The sequence below is a fragment of the Silene latifolia genome, chromosome 4 (genome assembly GCF_048544455.1).
Source record: "Silene latifolia isolate original U9 population chromosome 4, ASM4854445v1, whole genome shotgun sequence".
Lineage (NCBI taxonomy): Eukaryota > Viridiplantae > Streptophyta > Magnoliopsida > Caryophyllales > Caryophyllaceae > Silene > Silene latifolia.
In genome coordinates, this window is record NC_133529.1 from 8365072 (window position 1) to 8391177 (window position 26106).

The 26106-nt window shown below is 40.9% G+C and overlaps 1 protein-coding gene across 1 annotated transcript; it reads left to right on the forward strand.

Annotated features, from left to right (window-relative positions):
• The first annotated feature begins 10874 nt into the window (after positions 1 to 10874).
• Positions 10875 to 25681, forward strand: LOC141652810 (golgin candidate 6). Its single transcript, XM_074460417.1, has 20 exons — positions 10875 to 11112; positions 11342 to 11396; positions 13159 to 13211; positions 14345 to 14472; positions 14583 to 14635; positions 16781 to 16927; positions 17032 to 17105; positions 17244 to 17313; positions 18185 to 18238; positions 18315 to 18410; positions 19085 to 19135; positions 19205 to 19291; positions 19460 to 19573; positions 19681 to 19752; positions 19887 to 20072; positions 20262 to 20365; positions 20482 to 20530; positions 20964 to 21029; positions 22881 to 23645; positions 24851 to 25681. Exons 2-20 carry the CDS (start codon positions 11373 to 11375, stop codon positions 25394 to 25396), a joined length of 2739 nt encoding a protein of 912 aa, XP_074316518.1. The 5' UTR covers positions 10875 to 11112; positions 11342 to 11372; the 3' UTR covers positions 25397 to 25681.
• The last annotated feature ends 425 nt before the right edge of the window (positions 25682 to 26106 follow it).

Genomic DNA, 26106 nt, shown 5'->3' on the forward strand with positions numbered 1-26106 from the left:
TGAACATTTTATTCACGAAAATACTCCGTATATGTTAAACAGTCGGAACTCTGAAAGGATATGCTATTTACTCAAAAATTCTCTTTTGCATTGCTCTTATGTCTTATATATGCTCCCGTAATTAGTTATTGTTAGGAATTTGTGTCTTGAATTTGTGTCGAAGACGAACTAACTAAGGCAAGACAAAGAAGGAATCATAAATCACACGAGTCATGCACTTATTCCCGCGGGTTGTGTATTTGCCTGGCGCCATACGCAAGTTGGTGGTGTATTCATACGTTAATTAAATTGCTATGGCCTTGGTTAATTGGAAAGCAACTAAGTAAGTGGAATAATAGACCGTCCCACACAAGACTAACTTATTATCGAAAAACACAACAAGATCAAAGAACAATACCGCAGGCGCAGGGGGCGGAGCTCGATTTGCACGACCGAGAAAATTGCGGTGAAAACCATTAACATCAGCAGCAGCAGTTCGAGCAACATTAACTCGGCTCCTCGAAAAAGGAGGAATAAGCGAAGGCGGTGGACCAAACAGATCATCACCATCGTCATGGTGGCCGTCGTCGTCACCAGTAGTAGCCATTAAAACAGAGAGACGCAGGGCGGCTTGCTTAGCGGCATCGTTTTGAGTCCGTCTAACGGTTGAAAACCCGCCTGCCTCGTCGATAGAAGCGTGGCGAGAATGATGAGGGTGTGCTGGTGATGCTGATGGTAGTGATGAGTCGTTGCTGCTTGTTGTGCTGTACTGACGCGTGTATACTGGACTCAACGCTCGACGTCGATCCATCGGGTTTGTTGATCGAATGGAATCGGAATCGAAATCGGAGGAGGTGGTCAAGTTGAGTAGATGGGAATGAGAGAAATGAATGACTGTGTCATCTATTTGGAGTTGAATAGTTTGATAGAAGACGCTTTCTTTTTATAGTAGTACTGGTAAAACAATTTTCCCATGCTACTGAGTCCCTGCCCTTCCTGGCACAAAATCTCTAGGATCCTAGAAACAAGTTCAGTATTACTGAGTACTCCGTCAAATTTTTGATCCGAAAAATTTAAAAAGGCCATAACTCGTATTTACGAATTCAGAACGTGAAGTTTTTTTTTTTTTCAAATTGATCATCTTTCCGAGAACTACGATTTGAAAAAAAATTTGACGAGTTTGGAACTCGTAACCAAGAGATATGATCACTCAAAATTTGTTTTTTCTAGTTTATGAGGACATTTTCTTTTTATGTAATTCTTTCGAGTCTGTTGTTTTTTCTTATGTTCGTAGGGATTATAATCGGGTAGCTCATGCTCTCGCTCATGTGACCCCTTGGTCTTTCTGTCGCCGTGATTGGAGTAATGTATTGCCCCCTTACATTGATGACATTGCTCGTCGTGATCTAATAGAAATCGTTTAACCCCTTGGGGATTTTACTGCAAAAAAAAAAATTGTTCAGTCGAAAAGACTTTGAGGCACAATAACTCCTAGTAACGCGGACAAAATGCGACAAATTTTTTTTTTTTTCAAATAGTAGTCCTCGGAAAGATGAGCGATTTAGAAAAAAATGCGTCATTTTCTGAACTCATAAACACTTGTTATGACCTCTTTAAATTTTCAGGATCAAAAATATGGGTATTTTGTGCAGGGTTAAAAACTCAAGAGTACTACCTAAACTAGTTTTAAACGTGCTGAGAAAATGCACTGGCCGTCGTAATAATAATTAAATATTCAAATTTCAATGCACCGGCAGCTCAATCGGTAAACTTAGAGAGAAGTTGTTGTAACACGGCTAAGAGTGTTTTGTAGAGAGATAAGGAAGATATTACCATATGAATAGTGGTTATTAGGTCAATTTGTGGATCTCTCCTCGCATGAAGATTGAGGAGTATTTATGAGGCTTTCACCCTTTGTCACGTAGTGGCAGTGGCTATCGAGTGAAAAGGCTTTATACCCTCGACCGATGGACCGATGACGAGACTCGGCACGGACCTCAATTTGCTCCCTGTCAAAGCATGTAAGACTCGAAAGCCTCGGCGTGGTCGGTCGGAGTGTTGTCTCCTTTATATGTGAACGCCGCCCGACCCGGCTTGGTTGGCACGGCGGTGTCTAGGACATAATCCGCGAGGGCTGTTTTACCACGTGTCGGATGACACAGCGGCAAACTCCCTCGCGTTCTGATAGAGCCTGCTCCTGCGTAGCGGAAGGACTTCTTCTCCCGGCTCGGGCTTATTTCTCCCTCTCTGAGTCGGGCTTCGTTTCCCGGGGTGTGCCTCGTCGGTGTTGCGGCGGCGTGTCCTCTCACGTACGAAGGACTTACGTTTACCCACGACCACTTGGGCTCCTCGGCGTCTTGATAGGGTCTGCTTCTCCCGGTGCTCAGCTCGGGTTTCTTGGAGTCACGCTGCGGGCCTGGTCTCCTGGGCCGGCTTCCGCCACTCGTGTCGGCGTGCCTATGTGGTGGTGTACTCCCCGATCGGGTCAAGAGTGTCTTCGGTTTGATACGTCGACCATTTGTCCATGATGGTGACCTGGTTGGCGGACGCGGTGTGTCCGGTATTATCGGCATTCCGAATTCCGGTTGGACTACTCCGCCGGTGGAGGGTTGCACTACTCCAGAATGGTGAAATGTATCATCTTGGTGTAGCTCGGTTTCGTCGGTCACGACTACTTGTTGTTTTGACATCTTAGCTTTTTGGGTGGGTTTTTTGGTGTTTTGTTTTCGTTGGGAATGAATGTGACTAGCTTCTGATGTCTCTTCCCCACAGACAGCGCCAATTGTTCAGGTTTAATTCCAGAGCAGGTTGTTTGTTACCCTCGTAGCTAGTAGAATGATGTCCTTGCTTGAATCCTCCTTGCGGTCTCCTGAAACGATGAACAAACTGAGGGCTCGGCTTTGGCCGAGCGTACTCACTCCGACGCTCAAGTCAGTAAACTTAGAGAGAAGTTGTTGTAACCTGGCTAAGAGTGTTTTGTAGAGAGATAAGGAAGATATTACCAGATGAATAGTGGTTATTAGGTCAATTTGTGGATCTCCTCCTCAATGAAGATTGAGGAGTATTTATAGGCTTTCACCCTTTGTCACGTAGTGGCCAAGTGGCTATCAGGTGAAAAGACTGTTATACCCTCGGCCGATGGACCTGTGGCAGGCTCGCCGAGGGTCTTGGATATGAGTACGCAGATATGTGTCCCGGCTGGCTAGTTGTCCTCCGCCGAGACCAGTGACAGCCGATGGGCTCCATCGGCTAGACTGTCTAAGTCGTTGACTTTGCTGTGGATACCCTTGACCTTGCTCAATATGTTGACTTGGTCAGCGGTGCAGAATATGCCCCATCAATTTGCCCCCAGCGTAGTCTATGCCGTGGTATGGGCTTCGATGTATGTGAACGTATATTCTGCGTAAGTATTTTTGCAAAATTTTTGGTATCGGCTTCTTCTGAAGCATCGGCGTGGTTCTTGTTAGGCCGTACCATATATCCCCCTCCATGGTTCACGTAAAAAGGGTATCGATGTGGGAAATAATATGACGCTGGCTGAGACCAGGGCTGAGAGTGCCGGTCATTTTGATTGCCCCCGGCCGGTCTTCCTTGGCTTGGTCGATCATGTGTCGGCAGGCAGGCGCCTAGGATTTTGTTGAGGGAGATGAACAGGCGAAGAGATGTGAATGGGCGTGTTGAATACGCTTGGTAACTGTAGCATTGATTGACATTCAACTGTTGCAACGATTGACATTCCGTGGTTGCATGTCTGACACGTGTCCGCTTGCTGATTGGTTGACGCTTCATGGGCTGTGCCCTGATTGGTCCTTCTTCATGGGCTTTTCCCTATAAATAGGGTAGTTACTCCGTGATTTTGGCCATTATTTTCATTTCCTCAAATTTTCAAAATTTTCCCCCAAAATCTTCCTCTTTAAACTTTCAAGGGCTTTCTTTTCTACCAAATCTTCGGTCTTCGATCCGGCGAGTGTATTTCTTCAAGGTAATCAAACAAATTTTCTTTTATTTCTTTTGTAGTTTGTTGTGAACATGTCTTCATTACGCTGACTTAGTAAACTCCGAAGGCTTGGGGCCAGTGTCCTTTCTCTCAAGTCAATTCTCACTCTCAGGAACTGAGGACTCGATTCTATGGAGATTTTGGTGACGATTTTTGGTGATGAAGAGGAAAGGTCTGGCCCCAACGAAGGAGGCAGAGGAACATGGATCACTACATTGTGAAGGTCCGTCCACCGCTTCGACTCATAAGCTCGCTGCGCTTGTTCAAAGTAGAATTTTTCGAGGGCCATTTTTTCTCGGTAGGGATACAAATTGTTATCTCGGTGAGGGTCGTGCCGCTCATGTCTTCCACCGGGCCACACCGGCGTGTATATGCGCATTTGGAGTATGGGCTCAGGTTTCGTTGAATGAGCACGTTATGGCCATTATTAGAGCCATGAACGTTGTCGTTGCAGACAACCGCACCCGTTGGCTATGAGGACCATAATCGGCTTTGTCGGCTCTGTCTCTTCAAGGGAGAGGCCCCAACGGTGAATTTATTCCACGGCTTCACCATCTCAAACCATTTTCTGGCCGCGTTTCGGATGGTACAGTGTGGAGATGGAGCGGTTATGTCTCTCCGTCAACAAACTTTTTCTTGCAAGGACCGTCAAGGCCAGTGGGTGTACGTTAAGGTGCCGGATGACTATCCGTCGCCTCGCTTTTTCAAAGACCGAGTTAACTTGCGGTGTGAGACTCGAGCGAAGCACGATAGATGGGTTTCCGGAAGAAGCTCAAAATGGATGCTAGCGTGTCTCATCTCCGGGACGATGAGAAGTCGGCAATGAGGCTCTTTGAGGTGGACAAGAGTGGGGTGCCGAAAAGATGGATTCCCCGACGCGAGATCATCCTTCGGGATGAGCCGCTCTGCCATGTCGCCTCATACCGGCCCCTAGCACGGGGGTGAGTGGGGTCGGTGTGAGGCCCATCGCCGCTCTTAATGCTCTTGCTCCTCGAATTCCGGTTTATTTCCTCTACTTAACTCTTTCTTTGTTTCTTTCGCAGACCACTTTGGAAAGGGCTTGTCTGAGGATCTTCTCCAGAGAATGGCCGCACAAAGATGGGACCGTTGCCAACTTGCATCCCAGGCTCAAACCCACGACCGTAGGAGGTCGCCGGACGATCTTATGAGCAGGCGGGCCGAGGGGCTTGAGCGTGGAGGAGGCTCAGCGAAGGTTATCGGCGCGTTGTTCGTCGGACGCGGAAAACGGTGTCTTCGGCGGCGAGGGCGTCGACGTTGGCTCGAACTCCCACCCCCCTTTCTAAAAAGGTGGAGGTTGTTGATATTCCTTCTGAGGGGGACTCCGATGCGGAGGAATCTCCCCTTATCCGAAAGAGGAAGGAGGCGCCTCATCGTTGGCAAGGAAGTGCCTCCTCCGCCAAGAAGGCGAAGCACGGTACCTATTCATTCCGTGGCCTAAATTTAGCCGAGTCATTGGGTGCTCCCGATGACAGCTTCCGACATGTCGATATACGTTGATACCGACGTCTTTATTAAATTCTTGAGGCCGGCCGGCACGCTCGCTCTCGCTCGTTGGGCGGCGGTGGAGGGGACCTCTGCGCAGTTGGTGATCAAGGCGTCACCGTCAACCCTTCATCCCGAAGGCTTCCTCCTCCCGGCCCGCAGGTTGGGGGTCAAATTGTTACCACCGTCCCTTCATCCCCGTAAGGCTTCGTCTCCCGGCTTATAGAGGAAGGCACGAAGCTAATTAGGGAGCTTGCAAGGTGGAACGTGGTTATCCGCTCGTCTCACGGAGCAGAGAAGGCCGTGGCTCGAGCCGTTCATGAGCGTAATGCCGCCAAGGTGTGGTCGCGTCGGCAAAGCCGGTCTCCTCAATGAGCGGAAGCTTAGGGGAGATGTCGAGAAGGCGCTCTTGGCCGAGAGAAAACTCGGGGAGGACAAAAAGAGGTCTCACGAGAGAGCCAAGGCCGAGATCTGCGGCAAGCCTGAGGCCGCGGCTTTGGAGAAGTGTAACCACGTTCAAGGGCGTGCCGACCTCTATCTCCAAAGAGAGAACGAATCGAGGGCCTCTGTTTAAGGCCCGGGTGAGGTGGTTCGGGGCAAAGAGGCCATCATCAAGCGTAAAGAGGCCGACATTGAGATGCTCCAAACCGTCATGCTTCCCAACGTGCGCTGAATTTCGGGATTTGGCCGAAGGAGTCTAAGGAAGTGATCGAGGAGCTCTTCCTCTTGAGGGTTCCTTTCCGTGGGGTAGATATGACAAGTCGCTTGATGATAAGCTCGAGGCTAAGGAGAACGCCATGGTGGAGAAGGCCAAGGAGGTCGTGAAGGCAAAGATTGATAAAGAGGCGGCCGCGGAGAAAGCCGCTTCTTTGAGAGGGCTAAGGTGGCCAAGGAGGAAGCCGAGAAATGAGGGCGCCGATGACGCCGAGGCCAAAGTCGAGGCTCGCTAGGAAAGTCATTGGTTGCCTATTGAAGAAGAATGAGTCGTCGGCTATCGCTATCGACGGTGAAAAGCACCAGGCATAGGTTGCTTGATGAGAACAAGTTTACAGCAGACCGTCACTGCTCGGGGCCGATGATTAAGCCCTTCCTTCCCCGTCATCCTTTGGTGCCTCAAATGACATAATTGTAGCTTTTGCTTTTTTCCTTGTATTTTGTATCCTATGGTAGGTTGTTATCTCCATTCTTTTCGCCGCAAAACTGTTATTATAAATAAGAGTTCGTTTTTTGCTTTCGGCATGGCCGAGGTCTTTTCTCGTTTTTGTCCGAGTTGCCCTTTTATGTTATTAGTTGAGCGCTCTTCTTGTTTGAACTCGCTTGGCCGAGGCGCTAGAGTGTGCATCTCAACCGTTTTTAACGCTTTTAAGGCATTTTGATTTGTTTATCAATCATACTGGCCGCGATCGTCGGGTGTTCTCGCTCGATGGAGATCGCGCTTCGGCTTCTGGTGACGGCAAGAAGAGTCAAGGCTCGATAGCGTGTTACGCGGCGCTTCGCCACTTGGGCGGGATCGCTATTGCTGGCTTACTATTTCGTGATCACATAAAGATTATATTTCTTCGGCTGGGAACACCGGGGCTTGTCTATGACAAAGGTGAGTCAAGGCCTGGATAAGCGTAGGTTACGCGGCCAAGGCCTACCACTTGCGACCGCCAAGCGCTTACTATTTAAAGTGACGCCATAGCTACATTTTTCAGTAACGACGCCGCTTATTAACCGATAGATGAGACGCATGTCGTTTTTTTTAACGATCAGCTTGTTTAACGACAGATGAGATTTAGACGGTGTTTCACGGCTTTTAACGATCGGCCGCTAATCGACAAGATGAGACGGGACAGATCGTCGCTTCTTGCCTAATCGGACAAGATGATTTTCGCTTTTAACGATCGCTTCGCTTCTTGTTTAATCGACGATGTAGATTTGTTACGGCTTTTTTAACGATCGCCGCCTTTGTGATCGACAGAGTGAGATTTGGCGTTGTTTTTAACGATCACGCTTCTTGTCGTGATCGAGCAAGATGAGATTTGCCGTTTAACGATCACGCTTCGCTATTTAATCGACAGATGAGACTTCCGCTGCCGGGTTTAATATCAGCCGCTTGCTGATCGACAGATGAGACGGGCGTCAGTTTTCTTTAACGATCGCCGCTTTGTCAAATCGATAAGATGAGACGGCGCGCTTTTACTGCATCGTTGATTTGGGGGAAAACGACATCTTCTGCCGTACTCGTCGATTTACATTTGATATTAATACGCGTCAGATGCCCACAATCGCCTAGGCACTCTCCGCTATATAAGGCTCCGCTACTTTCTAATGTCTTATCTAGAGGCGCTTTTCCCCAGCCGTCGGTTGCATCCATAAGGTCGCCTTCGGTTGTGAGGATGAGCTTTTCCCTTCTCCGATCGCTTCGCCACTTTGAGGGATTGCATGTTGCATCCTCCGCGGATATCCGGATGTTGACCACCTCGTCCTTCTCGTCTTTGGAGACGAGCTTATGCGCTTCCCCCCGGTCAGAGACATACATTAGTGTCGGGGCTCGGATGGACATCATTTGCGTCAAGACGCTCGGAGTAACTCGCCTATTAGGACGTTGTAGGCGGATGAGCCGTTGATGACGACGAACTCGGCTAGGACATTCTTGGCCGCATTCCCCTCGCCGAGCATCACCGGTAGTTTGATTGAACCCGGGTACCGGGCCACCGTGAGAAGTCAGTATAGTGGATGGGCGCAGGGGCTCAAGTCCTCGATTCTCGGCCGAGGGCGGAAGCACTCCTGAACATAATGTTCGTAGGCGCCGTGTCTATCGACATCTCTTCACTAGGTGGTTGGATATTTCCAAGTTGACTACGAGTGGGTCGCTGTGAGGGGCGATGACTCCCTCGTAGTCCTTCCCTCCAATAGTCATATTGGGAACGCCGGAGGCGGCGTGTCACAAGGTTGGGCACAAAGTTGATAGCCCGACAGCTCGCTCAGTGCCGTTTGTGCCCATGAGCGGACCCACCGTTCTCGTTACCTCCGATTACTACATTGATAACTCCTATCCGTTGAAAAACGGATGTCTTATCCGGCCGCTGGCGTCGCCTTCCGCCTTTGGCCACATACTGTCGAGGCTCCTTCCTGGATTAGCTCTTCAACGGCATTCTTCAGATGCAAGCAGTTGTCGATGAGGTGGCGGCGCAACCGTGGTATTTTTCGCAGATGCTGGTTTGAGTCACCGTCTCCTTTTGGCTTGGGAGGCGTTCCACTTCCGGCCCTCGCCGCTGTGGCGAAAGACCTTGGCGCCGATGCGACCGTAGAGGGTTTTGTCATGGTAATGCCGTTGGTAAAACATTCCCGAACTCCCCGGCGCACCGTTTCCGGGCCTCTCGCTTTCTGGGCGGATCTATCGGATCGTGACTCGTTATTGTCACGGCGTTTATCATCGGATCGTGACTGTTATTGTCACGGCGCCTCTCATCCGGACTATCATCCCGGGCGGCTTTTCTCTCCGAGGGCTCGGCCTCGCTCGGGCCTACCCAGGTCTTGTGGTAATCTTCCACCTTGATGGCCCTAAGTCGGCCATCTTCCTCGCAGCGTCTAGGCCCGGGCCCCGTGCTTGATGAGCTCGTCTTTTAAGTTTCCCTTTGGGAGGCCCTTCATCGCTAGCGAAGCCGCCGCCGGGATTGATTTCCAAATCGCTGGACCTTGCCGTCGAACCTCTTCATATAGCTTCAGAGATTCGCCCTCCCGCTTGATAGTCGGGAGGTCCGACGTTTCCACGACAAACATTTGAAGTTGATTAATTAGAATATGAATTGAGTTGAGGAGAGAGGGTAATTAATTGGCATAAAAAACATGATAGGACCCATATGTTAATTATTATTAAAACTCAGCAGCCAATCAGAAGGCAAGAAAAAATCTGGCTTTTATACTATGTAGATTAGAGCATGTGTATTGGTGTAATTTTAGTGCCCCAAATGCTACATCTCTCCTCTTATGGGGAGCCCCATGAATGCTCTCACTGTCCCAACAAACTAGGTAGCACCAAAACGGACACGGACACGGGACATGGACAAGGCACGGACACGGGACACGGCATCCCTTGAAATTTAGGACACGGGACACGTTATTTAAATTTAATAAAATATATATTTTATAATTATAAACGTTCGATTTTATTTTTATAAAAGCATTTGATATTAAATTTAAATAAGTGAAGCTAAAACTTGCCTTGATTATAACTCATTTTCATTTACTATCCAAACGAATCTTTTAATCAATCTCTTTCGACAGCTCATTTCACGCTTAAAGAACATCATTCACCCCAAATGATGTCCAAATGTCATGGACACGCGTCGGACACGGCCGAAATACCTTGGACACGCGTTGGACACGTGCCCGAATAAATGTAGAAAGTTAGACACGACTTTATAGGTGTCCGACACGTTTCGACGTGTGTCCGAGGAGTGTCGGTGTCCGACACGGTGTCGGACACGGGACGACTGATTAGGAGAAGTGTCCGTGCTACCTAGCCAACAAATGGGGATGCCCAGTATATTGGGTAGGTTCCCAAAAGTCAAAAGCAATGTGAACAACGTATTTTAATTATCGAATATTATAGTCGGAAATTTTTGGTGGGTCATGAAAAGGTAGAAAAATGACTTTGGGGAACCACATTGATGTATGGAGTAATTGTGAAATGGGGAGGGTGGATTAAATAATTAGTGGAAAATGATGTGGAGAAGACGGATAAGATTTGGGGCACCCCATAAGTGCACATGCTCTTATGATAATCTTGAGTGAAACATTCGCAAAAGTGGTAATTAAAGTTCTCCTTAACTTTGTTGATTGTGAAATTAGGTTCATAAGTTTTATTTGAAGAATCAAGTTTTTAAGTTTCACCAAAAGTGAAATTGAACCCATTTTTATAATTTTCACAAGAATTTTAATTAAAAACATTTATATTAGTATTAAACAATTTATTATATAATTAAAAATTACTAATTGCAACTTTACGAATTTCTACATAATTTATTAATCATTGAAGAGTACTTTTACATACATATTTAGTAGACTGTTTATAATTTATATAATATTCATACATATATAATAAAATGTCTATATACTATAAAATTCAAAATAAAACAATTCTCAATATTTAATATAAGTATAAAAGTTCTAAAATTATAAAAGAAATATTTTATATTTGATAAATTGTATCAAAAGTGATTTTAATATAAGAATTTGGTGAAAATTATAAAAATGGGGTTGAATGTCACTTTTGGTGAAACTTAAGGGACTTGATTCTTTCCAAATAAAACTTATTAACCTAATTTCACAATTCAACAAAAAGGAAGCTAATTACTATTACTACGAAAAACATTTAACAAGTTAAATTGACTAAATGATTTGAATTGAAAAAAGTCAAACCATAAAATGAAGGGATGACAAATCAAATCGAAACAAAACCGAAATCTCACTCCACCAAGGCCTAGACTAAACTCCCGGTTGCTCCCATCTCCATCGATAGACGCCCTTCTCTCTCTCTTTCCAAACCGCAAGGCAAAATCAATCACTAAACCCTAGAAAATTGAATTCACATTAAATTGAAGAAATCGAAGCTGTCGATCTCCAGAAGAGCAAATCAAGAATTGGTACTTTCTTCAACTTTAAATTTTAATTGACGCAATTTTACCTACACTTCATCCCCAAATCCATGTATTGCTTGCGGTGATCACAGCCTTACTTGTAACTAGTATCGAATTGAATTGAATTGAATTGAATGTTTGGTTTTATAATCAGTCAGTGACTATTGATTAGCTGAAGAACAAATGATTTAGTTAGTATTCTAGGTCTAATTAAGTATCGTGATTGATTTTTCAGGTTAATTGTGTAAACTGGCAACTTAACAAGGATGGATTTTGTCTCTGGCTACAAGGTTTTTCTCCCTTTCTTTCTTATTTTGTAATGCGGTTAAAATGCGGAAATTTGCAGATTAAATGTTTCCTTTCGCGGGATTAGCTCCTTTTTGAATGACTTGTTACATAGTGATTGTGTTGTTTTAGCTGAGCAAGTCGGAGAAACTAGACTGTGGGTGTATAGTTAATATAAATATCGACTCTATTTCACCCCTTTAGTCTCATTTGACTTTTTCTCCCCGAAAAAAAGTCAAGTTGGCTTAATTGAGTGAAATGGAGGAGTATGAGAGTTTGACGATAACCCAGTGACGGTTCTACTTGACACTTCTCAAGTCCATCAAAGCAATGTGGTAAATTGTAATGCTTTGTGTAGGGACGGTAGTTTGTCAGATCTAGTATGGATCGTACATAGACAGTAGTTGGAGTTAGGGGATCATGTGTATACTGCCCGCTCTTCTAGATGTGATATCGGGATGAAATGAGCCTATTAGTATATTTGACCCAGGGTTTTGTGTGTCATGCTATGTTACTTTGACTCTTCATTTTTTTGGGCCATGTTTGTGTCCGATACGACACTTCCAAGGACATGGGTAAGCAATCCATACCCAGTACATTACCAATTTGACATTTCGTCTAGCTGGTGCTTATGGAAAGGCTTTCATAATAAAGCAGAGGGAAAGTATGGTATAGTAACATCAAACATATGGTATGATTTTGAGGATTTTAATTCTTATTTCTCATTACATCTCGACATTTTTACGTATTTCAAATTTTAAATTGAATTTATGTCTCAAAATCATACCATATGCAAGGGTTGTTAGGTCGTCGCCCGAAAGCGGTGCGCCACCTCGAAGTATGGGTGTGGTGTCAAATGGGTTTGATCCAGGAGGCATGGTCAAGAGCGGGTAAAGAAAACAGGGCATGACTTTAGGAAGGGTAGTAGGTTACATTTTGGTACTTGGAATATTGGTAGAGGGAGACCAAAACAGATATGGCTGAGGCCTGAGAGTGATACACCACGATATGAGATTTCTCGGGCTTGATGAGGGAATGGTGACGGAGAGGGCACAATGGAGGGCAATGATACATGTAGATTTTTAGTATTAGACGTTATTTGAAATATTTAATGTTTTTATTTAATTTTTAAAAATTTATTTGTTCTTTTCGGATTTATTACACCTTTTTACCAACAACTTTCTTATATATTAATACTTGGTTCACTTTTAAGGTATCCCGGACCCTTATGTTTTACTTCGGTTTTCAAAATCATTTTAATCTTTATTCTCGATTTAAATTATAAGTTTTTATAAAAGAAAACTTCGATTATAAAATCTAAAAGTTTACCTGGCTTTTGTATTATGTTTCACTTCCCTTTTGTTTTTCACTTTTTCTTTTCTATTTTTTTTCGCATTTTGAGGTGTGCATTCTCCCATGGACGGTTCTAAATGATGATTCATGTCACCCGACCCCAAATCTTTTTGGGATTAAGGCTCTGTTGTTGTTGTTGTTGTTGTTGTTGTTGTTGTTGTTGTTGTTGTTGTATGTCTCAAAAACGTGCCAGTCGTACAACCATAGTAGTGTAGTCATTTATGAACAAAGTCCTCATAATTCAAAATTTAATTTGTGATTAGTACGCCACTTGGATAAGTACGCGTGTCCTACTCCTGTAGTCAATTCTTAGTTACATGGGTGTCTTGAACTTTTGACATTGTTGTTTGCATTTTGAATGAACTATTATTTGACTTCTGTAAGATAATATGATGTTTGTAAACATTTGCACAGGGAGTTGTTGGGCGTGTTTTCGGCAATGATAATGGCTCTTCAAACGATGATAGGTATGTTAAAACATCTTTCTTGTGGCTAAATATTTTTGTATTCTGCATTAAATTCACTAGGCTTGGAAGTGAACACTGAATACATGTAATCCCTCCCCTATTTTTTTCAAATACATGTAATCCCTCCCCTATTTTTTTCCATAAAGTGAATACATTTACTGCATAGTTGGTTGTTTGTAATGAACATTACAAGTTACCACTTTACATTTGTATCACTTAATTAGTTTAGTCATTAAACATGTAATCATTTCTGAATGTATAACTCCCTATTTATGTGATGTTATTTGGCCGAACTTTAGGAATTAAAATTAAAATACCTAGAATATCTTTCTTATCACTCATCTCTCTCTTATTCATTTGCCTTACGTCCCTGCTAAGCCCCATCAAATATGCTCTTAGATGCTCAACATACTTTCTTTCATGGAATCGGAGCAGTAATCCATTTATAACACTGACCATGTATCTGCAACCCTGCTTTTAAAATTGTCTAGGATGTGAAACTTTGGGGTCACCATTTCTAAGCTACTAAGCTTCTAGAAGCAAAGCAATGATCAGCATGTCACTGCTATTCAGTCCTTTTTTGCTTTATTTCACCACCGGACCAAGCATCCTTGCCTCTCTTGTATTCGTCAGGCAGAACTGTGTTCTAAGTAGCTTGGCAGCAACATTGGTAGTGGAATTCATATTTGGGCCCAAACGAATCTAGTGAGGAATGATGGTATTTATAGAATTTTGTGGTTGTCAGTTTATAACTATGAGATGATGTTCCAATGTTCATGTTGTCACTATGGTCCACACCACCACCACCACCACCTTTATCCTAGATGTCTGATGCACCCAATGTTACCCTTTGTTACTAACAGAGAGAGGTTGTTTCTAGATGACCCATAATGAAATGCATTGTATGACGACCACTTAACAGTAAAATTTAAGTGCATCCAGTATTTGGAGTCATCTTGCTTTATTACATCATAATCCAAAATCATAGGATGACGAGTTTTTGGCTTTATTGCGATCATGGTCCATACATTCTGTACAGTTAGATGATTAATACTCTTGCTTTGGATGTTGACAGTTTTTTTTTCGCCACTTGGCTCTTAACTGTGTATACTTTTTTTGCATTTTATCAATAGTTATGTAGAACGGTTGCTTGATCGGATAAATAATGGCACAAAGACTGAGGATAGAAGGATTGCTATGGTTGAGCTCCAGTCTGTTGTTGCAGAAAATCATGCTGCTCAACTTGCGTTTGGAGCAATGGGTTGATATTTCTTCTCTTGATTGATTTACCAGCTGAACAACTTTAACTTTGATTTTTGTGCTACTCTACAGTACATTTACCCCTGTATCTGCTCCCATTCTGTTTTACAGGTTTTGTTGTAGTTTTAGGTGTGCTGAGGGAGGAGCGAGACGATGTTGAAATGGTGCGGTTTAATTTCCGTCCATCTATATATTGTTACACTGTCCTGTATATTGCTTCTGATTTCCTCCACTTTGTGTGTACTGATACTGTAAAACATGTCACCAAGATCTGTTTTGAACTGTGACCTTTAATCTTTTCTTGTTCTTCGGAACAGCCTCTTTTTGTTGACACAAAGGCGAGCTGTGTACATACAAGTATACAACCCTCTCTCACTCCGCACTTTTGCGGGAGCCATTGAGGCACCAGGATAATGTTCATAATTTGCGGGAGCCATTGAGGCACCAGGGTAATGTTGCTGTTGCTGCTGATGCAATTAGGAAGATAGTTGAGTAATGACTTATCAAGGAGATTCTTTCACTGTTTTAGGTTATAGAGTTAAAGACTTGTGAGAATACGTTTGTCCAGTAAAGCTGATAGATCACAATTAAGGTGCCAGATGCCACTAAAGTTAGTTTCTGGAATATAAACTCGACTGTGTGCAATGTCCCTTCTCTATGACTAGCATGGAGATTCACCCATTGTTGTAGGTTTTAGGTTGTAAGACCATGTTTAACATTGATTCTCTTATTGGATCATCATTTTATCTTTCATCATTTCTCTTTACTCTTTTATTATACCCACAACTTTTTCTCCCTTTAAAAGCCACTCCAGTTATTATCAATTTTCTCTCCCTGTAAAAGCAACTCCAGATGTTAATATTTATGATCACCATTTTACCTTTACACGTCCCATGATCCAATCATCCTCCCCGTGATCCTATAGTAGATCTTGTTATTCTTGCTCTAAAGAGTTGATGGCTTTTAAGGCCTTTTAAAGTTAAGTGCTAGAGGCCAGTCAAGACTGTTACAGACTTACAGTCCTCGGTGACCAAGCAACAGTTTGTGAATTCTTGTACTTATGTACCTCTGGTTGTTTTAAAGGTACGTAAGGTTAATATCCTAGGATATCATATTTTTTGACTAAAGTGAAGTAACTACAACTTATGTTACTCCGATACTTCACGTTTGTCACGTTTCGCATGTCCGACACGAGTACACGACACGACATGTTGACACTTAATTAGACCAAAAAATTGAAAGTTTGCAAAAAATAACTGTATAGACACTCTAATACCATGTCGTGTCCGACACTTGCAGCCGAATCATCGTAACATAGACTACAACCTAAGTGAATTCATCATTAGTTATTCAGATGGGGGCCGTTAGAGAAGTTACCAGGGTAGCAAAGGTCAGCACAACAAACTTGTATTCAGTATATAGCTGGGAAATATGTTGACAATTTTTTCTCACAATATGTTCAGCTCCTGTTTCAGTATTCGCTATTATGCATTTGGTAAACCTGGGTTTAGGTGGTACTCTTTACGTCAATAGCTAGTTACTTCTTCATGGTCTTGCTACTATTCTAATACAGGCTCATTACTATAATGTTGATAGTATTTATAAATATGGGTGTTGGGTTCCTCATTCCACCTGATGACAATAGAAAAAGATAGTTGAAAGCAATTTTGATCCATAATTACCTAAACCTTGTCCATCTGTCTCACCAACATAGACCAGAAATTTGGTGCATCGCACCAGATAACCACATTGGCTTATATTTAAATATTTGATTGCTGAAGCCCTAAGCGACTTGCTTTTGATTTAGGCAGAGGCAAGGATATCTGAATAGCTCTGTAATAGTTTGGTTGGAAATTTACGTATCAGCTTGAATGGATAAGTGGTATACTTCGCATTACCACTATATTAAGGTACCACCTTTATGCGGTAGAGTTTCCACCTACCTACACGACGTTACAGTTCTGGAATCAAAGTATGCTCATCTCTGTCCCATTTGACCTGGTAATGGGTCTCTTCTATGTTAAGTATAATGCAACTGACCTTAAGTTTTCAACTCCATCTCATGCTCCGACTGCAAGTTTCTGGCAACATTATGTGACCTGAGTTGCTGTCTTAGGTCGAATTACTTTTCTTTTAAGTTGTTGATTATAGAAGTTTGAATTTTTGCATAGGTGAGATTTGTATTATTATCCCTCTTCTTTATTGCTTTGTGTACTATTCATTGTGAGATCTGTCATTGCAACTAGCTTCTCTTTCACAGCCATTGGTTGTATGTCAAATCACTGAGAATTTATGCGGAATTCTTACAGGTTCGAGGTGCTTTGGAAACCCTCGTAAGCTCCTTAACCCCTCTAAATCATTCCAAAGCCACAAAGATTGAAGTGGAGCCATCAAAAATGAATGCTGACTTATTGTCAAGAGAAGTGGATAACATATCTCTACTCCTTAGCTTATTGGTGAGAAAGTGCTTTTGCATCTCGTTAAGCTTGGGTTGGTGGTTATATTGCTCATAAAATTTAAACTTTACCCGAACATTCTTTTTTGTTTCATTTTTTAATAGGCAGAGGATGACTTCTATATACGGTACTATACGCTGCAAGTGCTGACTGCCCTTCTAACGAATTCACCTGGCAGGTTTTTTTCATTCTTCCCCTTTCCCTAATTGTCTCCTTCCCTGTTATTAGCTTGTTTTAATGGGTTATTGGTGTTGTAACTGTCTCTTCTCTTTTTTCCCGTGTATGTTGACTTGAGAATTGATGTGTTCATGTTCAGGTTACAGGAGTCAATTTTGGCCGTTCCTCGTGGTATTACTCGACTAATGGATATGCTGATGGACCGTGAGGTATAGTCATGTGCAAATGTTCTCATTTAAATTTTTGATTAGTTTTTCTCAGGGTTACCTAATTCGCTAACATAGGGTGCGTATTGCGAATTGATACGCGCGTATCAATTCGCAATACGTTTTCGAATTAATTCGCACTAATTCGCGAATTATATATAAAAACTAGCAAATTCTAAAAGTTTAATTCATGTATTAATTCGCACTAATTCGCGAATTATATATAGAAATTAGCGAATTTTACAAGTTCAATTCGTGTATTAAAAACTAAAAATTCAATATAAGATCAACTTCAAAGATCATCAAAGGGAAAGGAGATGTATAAGTAGACTACCAACTTAATCTTATTTTGGTGTTTTGTCTGGTTTCGTCACTTTGTGTTTACTTAAGAAACCAGAAAAATATGATCAGTAGACTTATTTTGGTGGTTCCGTCACTTTGTAACGCTGAATTGCTGATCTTTAAGCAATGAACTTATGTTTTTTTGTTATTATCATCAAGTAAATGAAGCTTATTAGTAATTATGAATTCGCGAATTGCTTTTTTTTTGTAATACTTTGCGTATTCAATTCCCTATTTTGAGCGAATTGCGAATTCGAATTACGAATTCGAATTATGTGTATTATGAATTCGGCAACCCTGGTTTTTCTGTGTCTGGAGTGGAAGTTTTTGTTATCCATGAATAAAATTATATGTGGTGTAGTTTGTCTCAGTAACTGTTGCCCTAAGCATGCTCAGAATTATTATGGAGTTTTCTAATGCCCTTGCTGGTGTCCGAAAGCAATGCGCTTGTTTTTTCATTTGACTGTTTGTTATTATTCTTTGTCTTGATATTGTTTACATCAGGCTGAAACACTTTGTCTCTCACTCATAGGTTATACGAAATGAGGCCTTGTTGCTTCTTACGTACCTCACTCGTGAGGCTGAGGTTAGACCTTTTATCCTACTCTTATTTTTAACCAGTAAGCTTGTATGATGCTTCCTTTACTATTGCTTCTTTGTAGGAAATTCAAAAAATTGTGGTGTTTGAAGGAGCTTTCGAGAAGATTTTTACGATTGTGAAAGAGGAAGGTGGTTCAGATGGTGGGGTTGTTGTTCAGGTGATCAATTAGTCCACTTGGTGCAGATTGCACAACCTAGCAGCTTGTTTGTCAATGTACTGAAATTTTACTTTCCAAATAGTATGCTCTGATATCTAGATCAAATTTTGCTTCATGCACTTGCATTTCCTCCGTACCTGCTACAGTTCTGAACATTTTTGTAATCCTAAAGCTAAGAGATTTCTGTAACTAGGCATGAAATTCGTAATACATCCTTTTTGAATGATACCTCTGATGTCATTGCCTATCAATGAGTACTATTTGTTTGTTTTTTCTTTATCCTTCAATCTTGGTTAAATTGTGGCTTTAATACTTTGTTTCGATGTATTTGGAATGGAAGGGAAGGGAGCATTTTAAATTGTTTGGACATGAGGAAGGAACGGGAGATAGGAGGGATCCCTTATTCCCCATTTTCAAAATTCTTCCTTGATTGAAAATAACTAAAGGGAAAATATCTTTCCTCTATCCTCCTTTTCCTTTCTTCTCCTTCCTCCTCTTTGATTTCCAATCAATGTGTAGACATTAATAATTAACAGCATCAAAGATTTATATTTATATAAACTATTACGATTATTCCAAACTGTGTAATGAAGCAGTTGCCTACTTGTAAGAAAGTGAGGTTATATGTATTACTCTTTGAATGTACTGATCAGTTATTTTTGTTTACTCTACAGGATTGTCTTGAATTGTTGAATAACATCTTGCGTAACAACACCTCGAATCAGGTAATTTTTTTTCCAAGACATTTTGCACATTCTGAAATGCAACAAGCTAATTTTCTGTATGCTATACAGACGCTATTGAGAGAGACGGTGGGATTTGATCCTGTGATATCACTTTTGAAGCTCCGAGGTGCCGCATACAGCTTCACCCAGCAGAAGGTTGGAAAACTTTGAGAACGTTATTTATTCACAAATCCTTTCTAATTTTGATTTTTGTGTATTTTCACTTGGGTATTGGGTAGCAAATTCCTGTCCTGTTCTCTGGTACAATTACTTCCTAATTTAATCAAATTCTTTTTCTTATCTAAAAAACCATCATGCCAGTAGACAATCAATCTGCTCAGTGCATTGGAGACCATTAATCTGCTAATCGCTAGTGGTCCGCAATTTGAATCAGGAAAAGATACAAATAGCCTGACAAACAAAACAGTATTGGTTCAGGTTTGTTATACTTATATGTTGTACTTTAATTCCTTTTCTTCTTTGCTGTCCGCTAAGGTATTTGTTCCAACAGAAGCTAAGCACATCTGGTGTTAAATTCACTGTAGAGAAAAGTTATGGACCACCTTCTCTTGCTAGGAGTCGAAAGCCAATGGACTCCAATATCTATACGTTGTGGGGTATGAAATTTCACTTGATTCTCTTATTGATAGTAATTTGATTTATATATGGTTTCAACTCAATACCATATTGTGTTTTCTAATCTGTTATCTGTTGTCAGTATCCTCACAAAAGTGTTACTTATCTTTTTCAGGCACTCCGTTGCATTGGGGATATGATTGCTCAACATCCTAAGAACATTGATGAGTTGGCAAGTAAAGTTCTTGGAGAAGAGCCACAAGTGGAACCTGCTTTAAATTCTATTCTCCGTATTATTTTGCGGACTTCTAGTATACCAGAGTTTCTTGCTGCTGATTATGTCTTCAAGAGCTTCTGTGAGGTGATTGTTCTGACTTTTTGTAGTTAGACTAGTCACATATACACCATAATATGACGCATAACACTTATGCTCAATTTAGATAAGGAGAAGCTTGATTGCTTGAGTGATTGAAGAATATATTTATTGGTGACAAACCTCTTACACTTCTGAGGTTTTGTTCTTATTTCTATGTATGTCACCCTGAAACAGAAAAATCCTGATGGCCAAAAGATGTTGGCATCCACATTAATACCCCAGCCAAGTTCAGTGACTCATTTGGGATTTGAGGAGGACATGAACATGTCATTTGGAAGGTTCTTTACTCTCTTTTTGGAGGCATTGCTTTTCTGTTTGAGTTCAAAGTTATCTAATGCTATCTTCTTGTTTATCAGTAACGAGTTAGTTATTCAATGGTGCTTTCTGGTTTCAGCATGCTGCTGCATGGTCTCACTGTGAGTGAAAACGACGGCGATCTTGAGGTAATTATTGTTCAATTTTTTTCGCTTGCCCATCTGGTTTCCTAAAGAACCTTCACAGTTTAAAGTACATTATTCAGTATGAATTTTTAAATGTATTTTTAGATTTAAAACTCGCGATAATGCATCTTTAGCAGTTACTTGAGAAGCAATGTCCCTTTATGAAAACTATCTTATTCTGTAAGATAAGAAGAAATTAAACAGAGAAAATGTTTTGCTTGGCTAGTTGATTTACGATACACCTAGTTTCTGTAATTACAGGAAAATTTTATCTAATTCATGACTCCTTAGACATACCTTGACTTCTAGCTGTGGTTGTTCTGTCTTTTATTGCAGTCAAGCTTCACCCAACTCATGAGAAGTTACTTTACTTCGATTATATTATGTAATTGTGATGGATTTATAAAAAAATCCTGAAAATGCTTGTTGGTGACAGATTTGCGCTCGAGCTGCCAGTGTTTTAACTCATCTCTTGAAGGACAACTACCAATGCAAAGAGAAGGTATTGCTTTTTCTTTTCATTCATCCCTTCCATTACTTATATTAAAATTTAGGATCTCTAGGGGAAATGTTTTCTTAGGATTTTTTGTAGCCTCCCTTGCTGAAAATCTGTAGGTAAATGATTAAATGGATGAATGCAAAGTTTTTGTGTCAATTTCTTCTATCTTTCACATTTTTCGGATACTTAATCCTATTACATGGTTTTTATGCATTAATATGCTTAGTTCCTGCCGTTTTTCCCCTATGCGTAGTTCCTGCCTAATTTTTCCTCAATATGGTTTAATATTGCCTCAAATTACGGTAAAATGTGGTTGCGTTGATCTGCAAACCCTTTATAAAATGGCTGCTTTTCTTCTTCGTGTCCTTGAATTAATACCAGACCACAGATACTCATTTTTTCACTTCCATATTTTCAGTTCTGATTATAAGAATAGATCCTGTGTTCAATTTACAGAGGAGAAATAACCATACCAATGTAAATTAATAAGTGGATACAAACTAGATAATGCACAAGTAATTTCTTGCTCCTATTTGTGTGATTCAACTTGTTATTTGGGATATTAATCTGCTGTCTTCCTCTTTCTTTCATCGATTTGGAAAGTTGTATCTTGGACGAGCCTGTGTTTTATGACTAGGAGTATCCCAAGTTCTCTTAGCTGCTTTATTAGGAAGCTAGTTTTGCTGCTGTTCTGAGCCAATTATGATATTTCTCTTCTCTAAGGTTAAAGCTGCTTTCTATCTGCGAACCGTATTCCTACTTGCTTAGCTTAGAGTCTTGGTCGTAAGATTGTAAGAACGTGCTACTACGGGATTTGATTGGTACTTGAAGAGTAATGATACAACTTCGTTATCTTGATTAGTATTTGTGCCATGCCTGATGATTCATTATTCTTTGTTCCTTGATGATGGTGGAATAAAATAAAATGCCTCACTAAATTAGGAGTGGTTATTTTTATTGTGAAGTACCCATCATTCAAGCAATTCTTAAATCTTAATGCAATTTCATTTTGGGTCATTTGGAAACAAGCTCTCTGCATTAGCAACACGTGGGTAAGGTTGTGTACCTCCTACCCTCCTCACCCCACAATTTGTGGGAGAACTTGAGACACTTGGGGTAATGCTCTTCTAATTGTTGTTTTTGTTGTTGTTGGTACCATCTCACTAACGTATCTATATTGGATGGTTGGCTGTGTCTGGATTCTGAAAGATGTAAATGCTGTGTTACTGGCTGTGAGTTTCTGTCAGCCAAGTAGCAGAAGTCATTGATGCACAACACTAGCATAAAAAGCACGGCAAATGTTTTTTTACAACTTCAAATACCCAGGTCTCACTGTTAAGTATTTTCGTTTCACGTACATATTATTAAGCTTGCATGTCCGGCCTCTTATCATGCTCAAAATTGTTAACTTCTCATTACATGTTTATGATTGTTTGAAGATGCTACTTTATGTAACTTTCTGCGTTTTCGCATGTCTATTACTTGTTCATGTCTATTTAAATGTTCGTCATAAGTAGCTTCTTGATCTTTTTAAAGGGATTTACTGTGTTCAAGACTTGTCTTTCTTAATCTCATTTTAGTACAAGTATATTTCACCTCCAGGTTCAGTTTATCACAGTCGATACATGTAGGGCAAAGGTTTTTTTTGCTCTTAAGCCCATTTTAAATGCTGTAGAGGGTATGTTGCTGCGTTGTGCTCTGGGTATATTATTGATTTACGCTCTTGTCCTCTCGGTTTGGTGCCCTCTTTGTGTTGTGGAAAGCTGTACATAACAGGCGAACTACTATTCTAATTACCAACTTGTTAGTCACATGTTTCAAGTCAGATTGATACAATATTGGGATTATGTGCAGGCTTTAAAAATCGAGCTTCCGACACCTGTGCAGACTCTGGGAACCCCTGAGCCCCTTCTACACCGTATAGTCAAATACTTGGCAATTGCCTCTTCCATGAATAATAAAGATGAAAAGAGAAGTGGGAAAGATGGATTTTATGTCCAGCAAATGATTCTTAAATTGCTGATTGTATGGCTTGTTGACTGCCCTAGTGCGGTTCAGTGCTTTCTGGATGCACGTCCCCACCTTACTTATCTGATTGAGTTGCTGTTAAATGAATCTGTAGAAGTTTGCACAAGGGGATTGACAGCGGTTATCTTGGGAGAGTGTACTCTCTATAATAAAAGTGTTGAGAGCGGAAAAGATGCATTTGGTGTAGTTGATGCAATCAGTCAGAAAGTTGGGCTAACCTCCTATTTTCTGAAATTTGATGAAATGCAAAAGAGTGTTCTTTTCTCTTCCAGAAAGCCAACAGAGCTGCCTAAACCTTTGACTAGATCAACTGGTGCAAGTATGGTAGATATTGAAAATGACCACAATGATTCCGATGATAAATCGAATGAAGTGCATCCAGTTCTTGCTTCAGTCTTTGATGTTGGCTTTGTTACCCTGGTTAGTAATCTGGAGGCAAATATCCGAGAACAATTTGTTGAGGTTTACAGTAAACCAAAAACAAAGGTGGCGGTTGTTCCAGCTGAATTGGAAAGAAGAAGAGGTGAAAGTGATTCAGACTATATTGTTCGTCTGAAATCCTTTGTGGATAAACAATGTTCTGAGATTCAGGTAATGCAATCTATCTATTCTTACTGATGTGCTTTAGGACTGACCTGTACATAACTTTATACTCCCTCCGTTTCAGTCATTCTTTACACTTGCAATTGACGCAATTTTTTGGGAATAGAGAAAGGATAAAGAATTGCTTCAATTGTAAGTGTAAAGAAAAATTGTGTTTATTTGTGTTATAACTATAACTTTATACTCCCTCTGTTGAAAATAAAATGTAAAGAACCCTGTGAAACAACCAAAAAAGTGTGAAGTACCCATTGTTTTATTCGTGTCATCACTAGAACATCGATCTATTAAGCGGGTTAGACAAGTCGGGTTTAGATCAGGTCAATATGAGTTTGTTTTATACGGGTAAAAAAAATTCATTTGCTATTTTGCCACCATTGTTTTATAAAATATAATTATTTTCAGTTATTAAAATTGTCTTTACATTTAACTAGATGGTGTACTGAAACAATTAAAAAGAAAGGAAATCCTAAATGACGAGAGCAAATATATTAAGATCCTACCTAGGATCGGGATCGGTCACCATTATTTGGATATCCTAAAATAGTTTCCGATTGATACTGTCCCCATTTAACTTGAGTGTCAAGCAAAACTTTGAGTGTCAAGCGGTATCAACTTTCATAATTATTTGTAAAATTTGTGATGTTTGATTTACGAAATATAAGTAGACCTAATATCTACTCATATTTGTGTTTCACAAGCCTTGTTAAGACCATCGGTAATATTAAGTTGATTTTCTAAATGTTATTCCACATTTACTATAATATAAATACTAAATTGTTTTTTATCATGTTATCGCTCTTAAATCTTTACTAATATGTAGTATTTATAATTGCTCATATAATTTTTTATACTAATTTATATCCTTAAATGAAACGTTTTGATTCACGGGTCATGTAGGGTCAAGTCTGACCCCATATTTGTGGTCATTTCGGGTCATGAAACAAGATTCACTTATTCATGACCATAAAAGGATGGCTGGGGTTGAGTTTGTGGGTCTATTTTATTTTTTACAGGTCAATTGATATTCTAGGGCAAATATTATAATTTCAAATTTGATTCCGGAAATTCCGAGCCAGTGATGTTGGCCTACCCTGACTCGTTTTTGGATTAAAGCTCTGTTCATGTTTCTAAATTACTGAATTCCTTGTTAATATGGGAATCTGATGGAATGATGTCTTCTCTATATTCTGAAGGATCTCCTTGGCCGCAATGCAAGTCTAGCTGAAGACTTGACAAAGTCTGGGGTGACGCCTGAGCAAAGAACAACTGGAGCCCATGAGAGAGTTCAGGTGGATTCGCTCCGCAGAGATCTTCAAGAAATATCACAGCGACTAGAGATGGTCAAGAGCGAGAAAACAAAGGTTGAATCAGAAGCTTCCATGTATCGCAACCTAGCTGGGAAAATGGAAGCTGATTTAAAGAGTTTATCCGATGCATACAACAGCCTTGAACAGGCTAACTTTCAGCTTGAGAAAGAGGTTAAGTCACTGAGAAGCGGGGGATCTACTTCTTACCCTGACATTGAGGCAATCAAAGAAGAAGCAAGAGAGGAAGCACAAAAGGAAAGTGAGGCTGAGTTGAGTGATTTACTTGTGTGCTTAGGACAAGAGCAGACCAAGGTGGAGCGACTTAGTGCCCGCCTCCTGGAATTAGGGCAAGACGTTGATAAACTTCTTGAAGGCATTGGTGATGACACCGGTGTGCCTGAAGATGATGATGAGGACGAAGATGAAGAGTGACTTGCTGACAAACTGTACTCTTAGCGGAAGGAAAGCCACTTGTGGAATGATGATATTTGCTCGTTCTCTCGCCGGTGTCATTTGGGATTTCCTTTTATTTATTTGTTTTTCATTTGGGATTTCCTTTTATTTATTTGTTTTAAAAATAAATTATTGTACATGATATAGTTAAGTGTACATGATATAGTTAACTTGCTTGTGAAATCCATGAAAGAAACGAATTAGCAATTGTCGGAACTGTTGACTATTGTATCCTAAGTTATTCGCAGAACTGGACTTTAGTCAGGCCGTCTGCCTGTTGTATTCGGAATATCAGAATGACTAGAGATTGTCAATCAAAAGTGGAGGTCCCCAACAACGATTCTTTACCTCTGTTCCTACGGCTTTACGTGTTTCTTTTTGGTCGTCCCAATTTCTATTGTAGGCAACTTTTAGCCACTTCACATGACGATTTTATGCTTACATATTTCACATAACAAACTTGGCAGATCCTGGCGAATTTTTTTGCAAATTGGAGTTAATTAGCAAAATAATTAGGAAATTGGGGTTCATTCGAAACTATTTTGCCCCAATGGTGTCCACGTCATCATTTTCATTTTTTTTTCCAATTTTTAGGCAAAGCCGCTAAGTTTCTTAGCGGCTTTGTCTCATTGTCATTTTTCAGATAATAAATGTCATAAGCTTATGAAAAATAGAGAAATAGGGAAGCT

Bases quoted from the DNA above. Each gene is read 5' to 3' on its own strand.
- LOC141652810 (XM_074460417.1), top strand. From the start codon at position 11,373: ATGGATTTTGTCTCTGGCTACAAG. The intron at 11,397-13,158 runs GTTTTTCTCCCT...ACATTTGCACAG, and splicing joins ATTTTGTCTCTGGCTACAAG to GGAGTTGTTGGGCGTGTTTT. The intron at 17,314-18,184 runs GTATAGTCATGT...TCTCACTCATAG, and splicing joins ATATGCTGATGGACCGTGAG to GTTATACGAAATGAGGCCTT.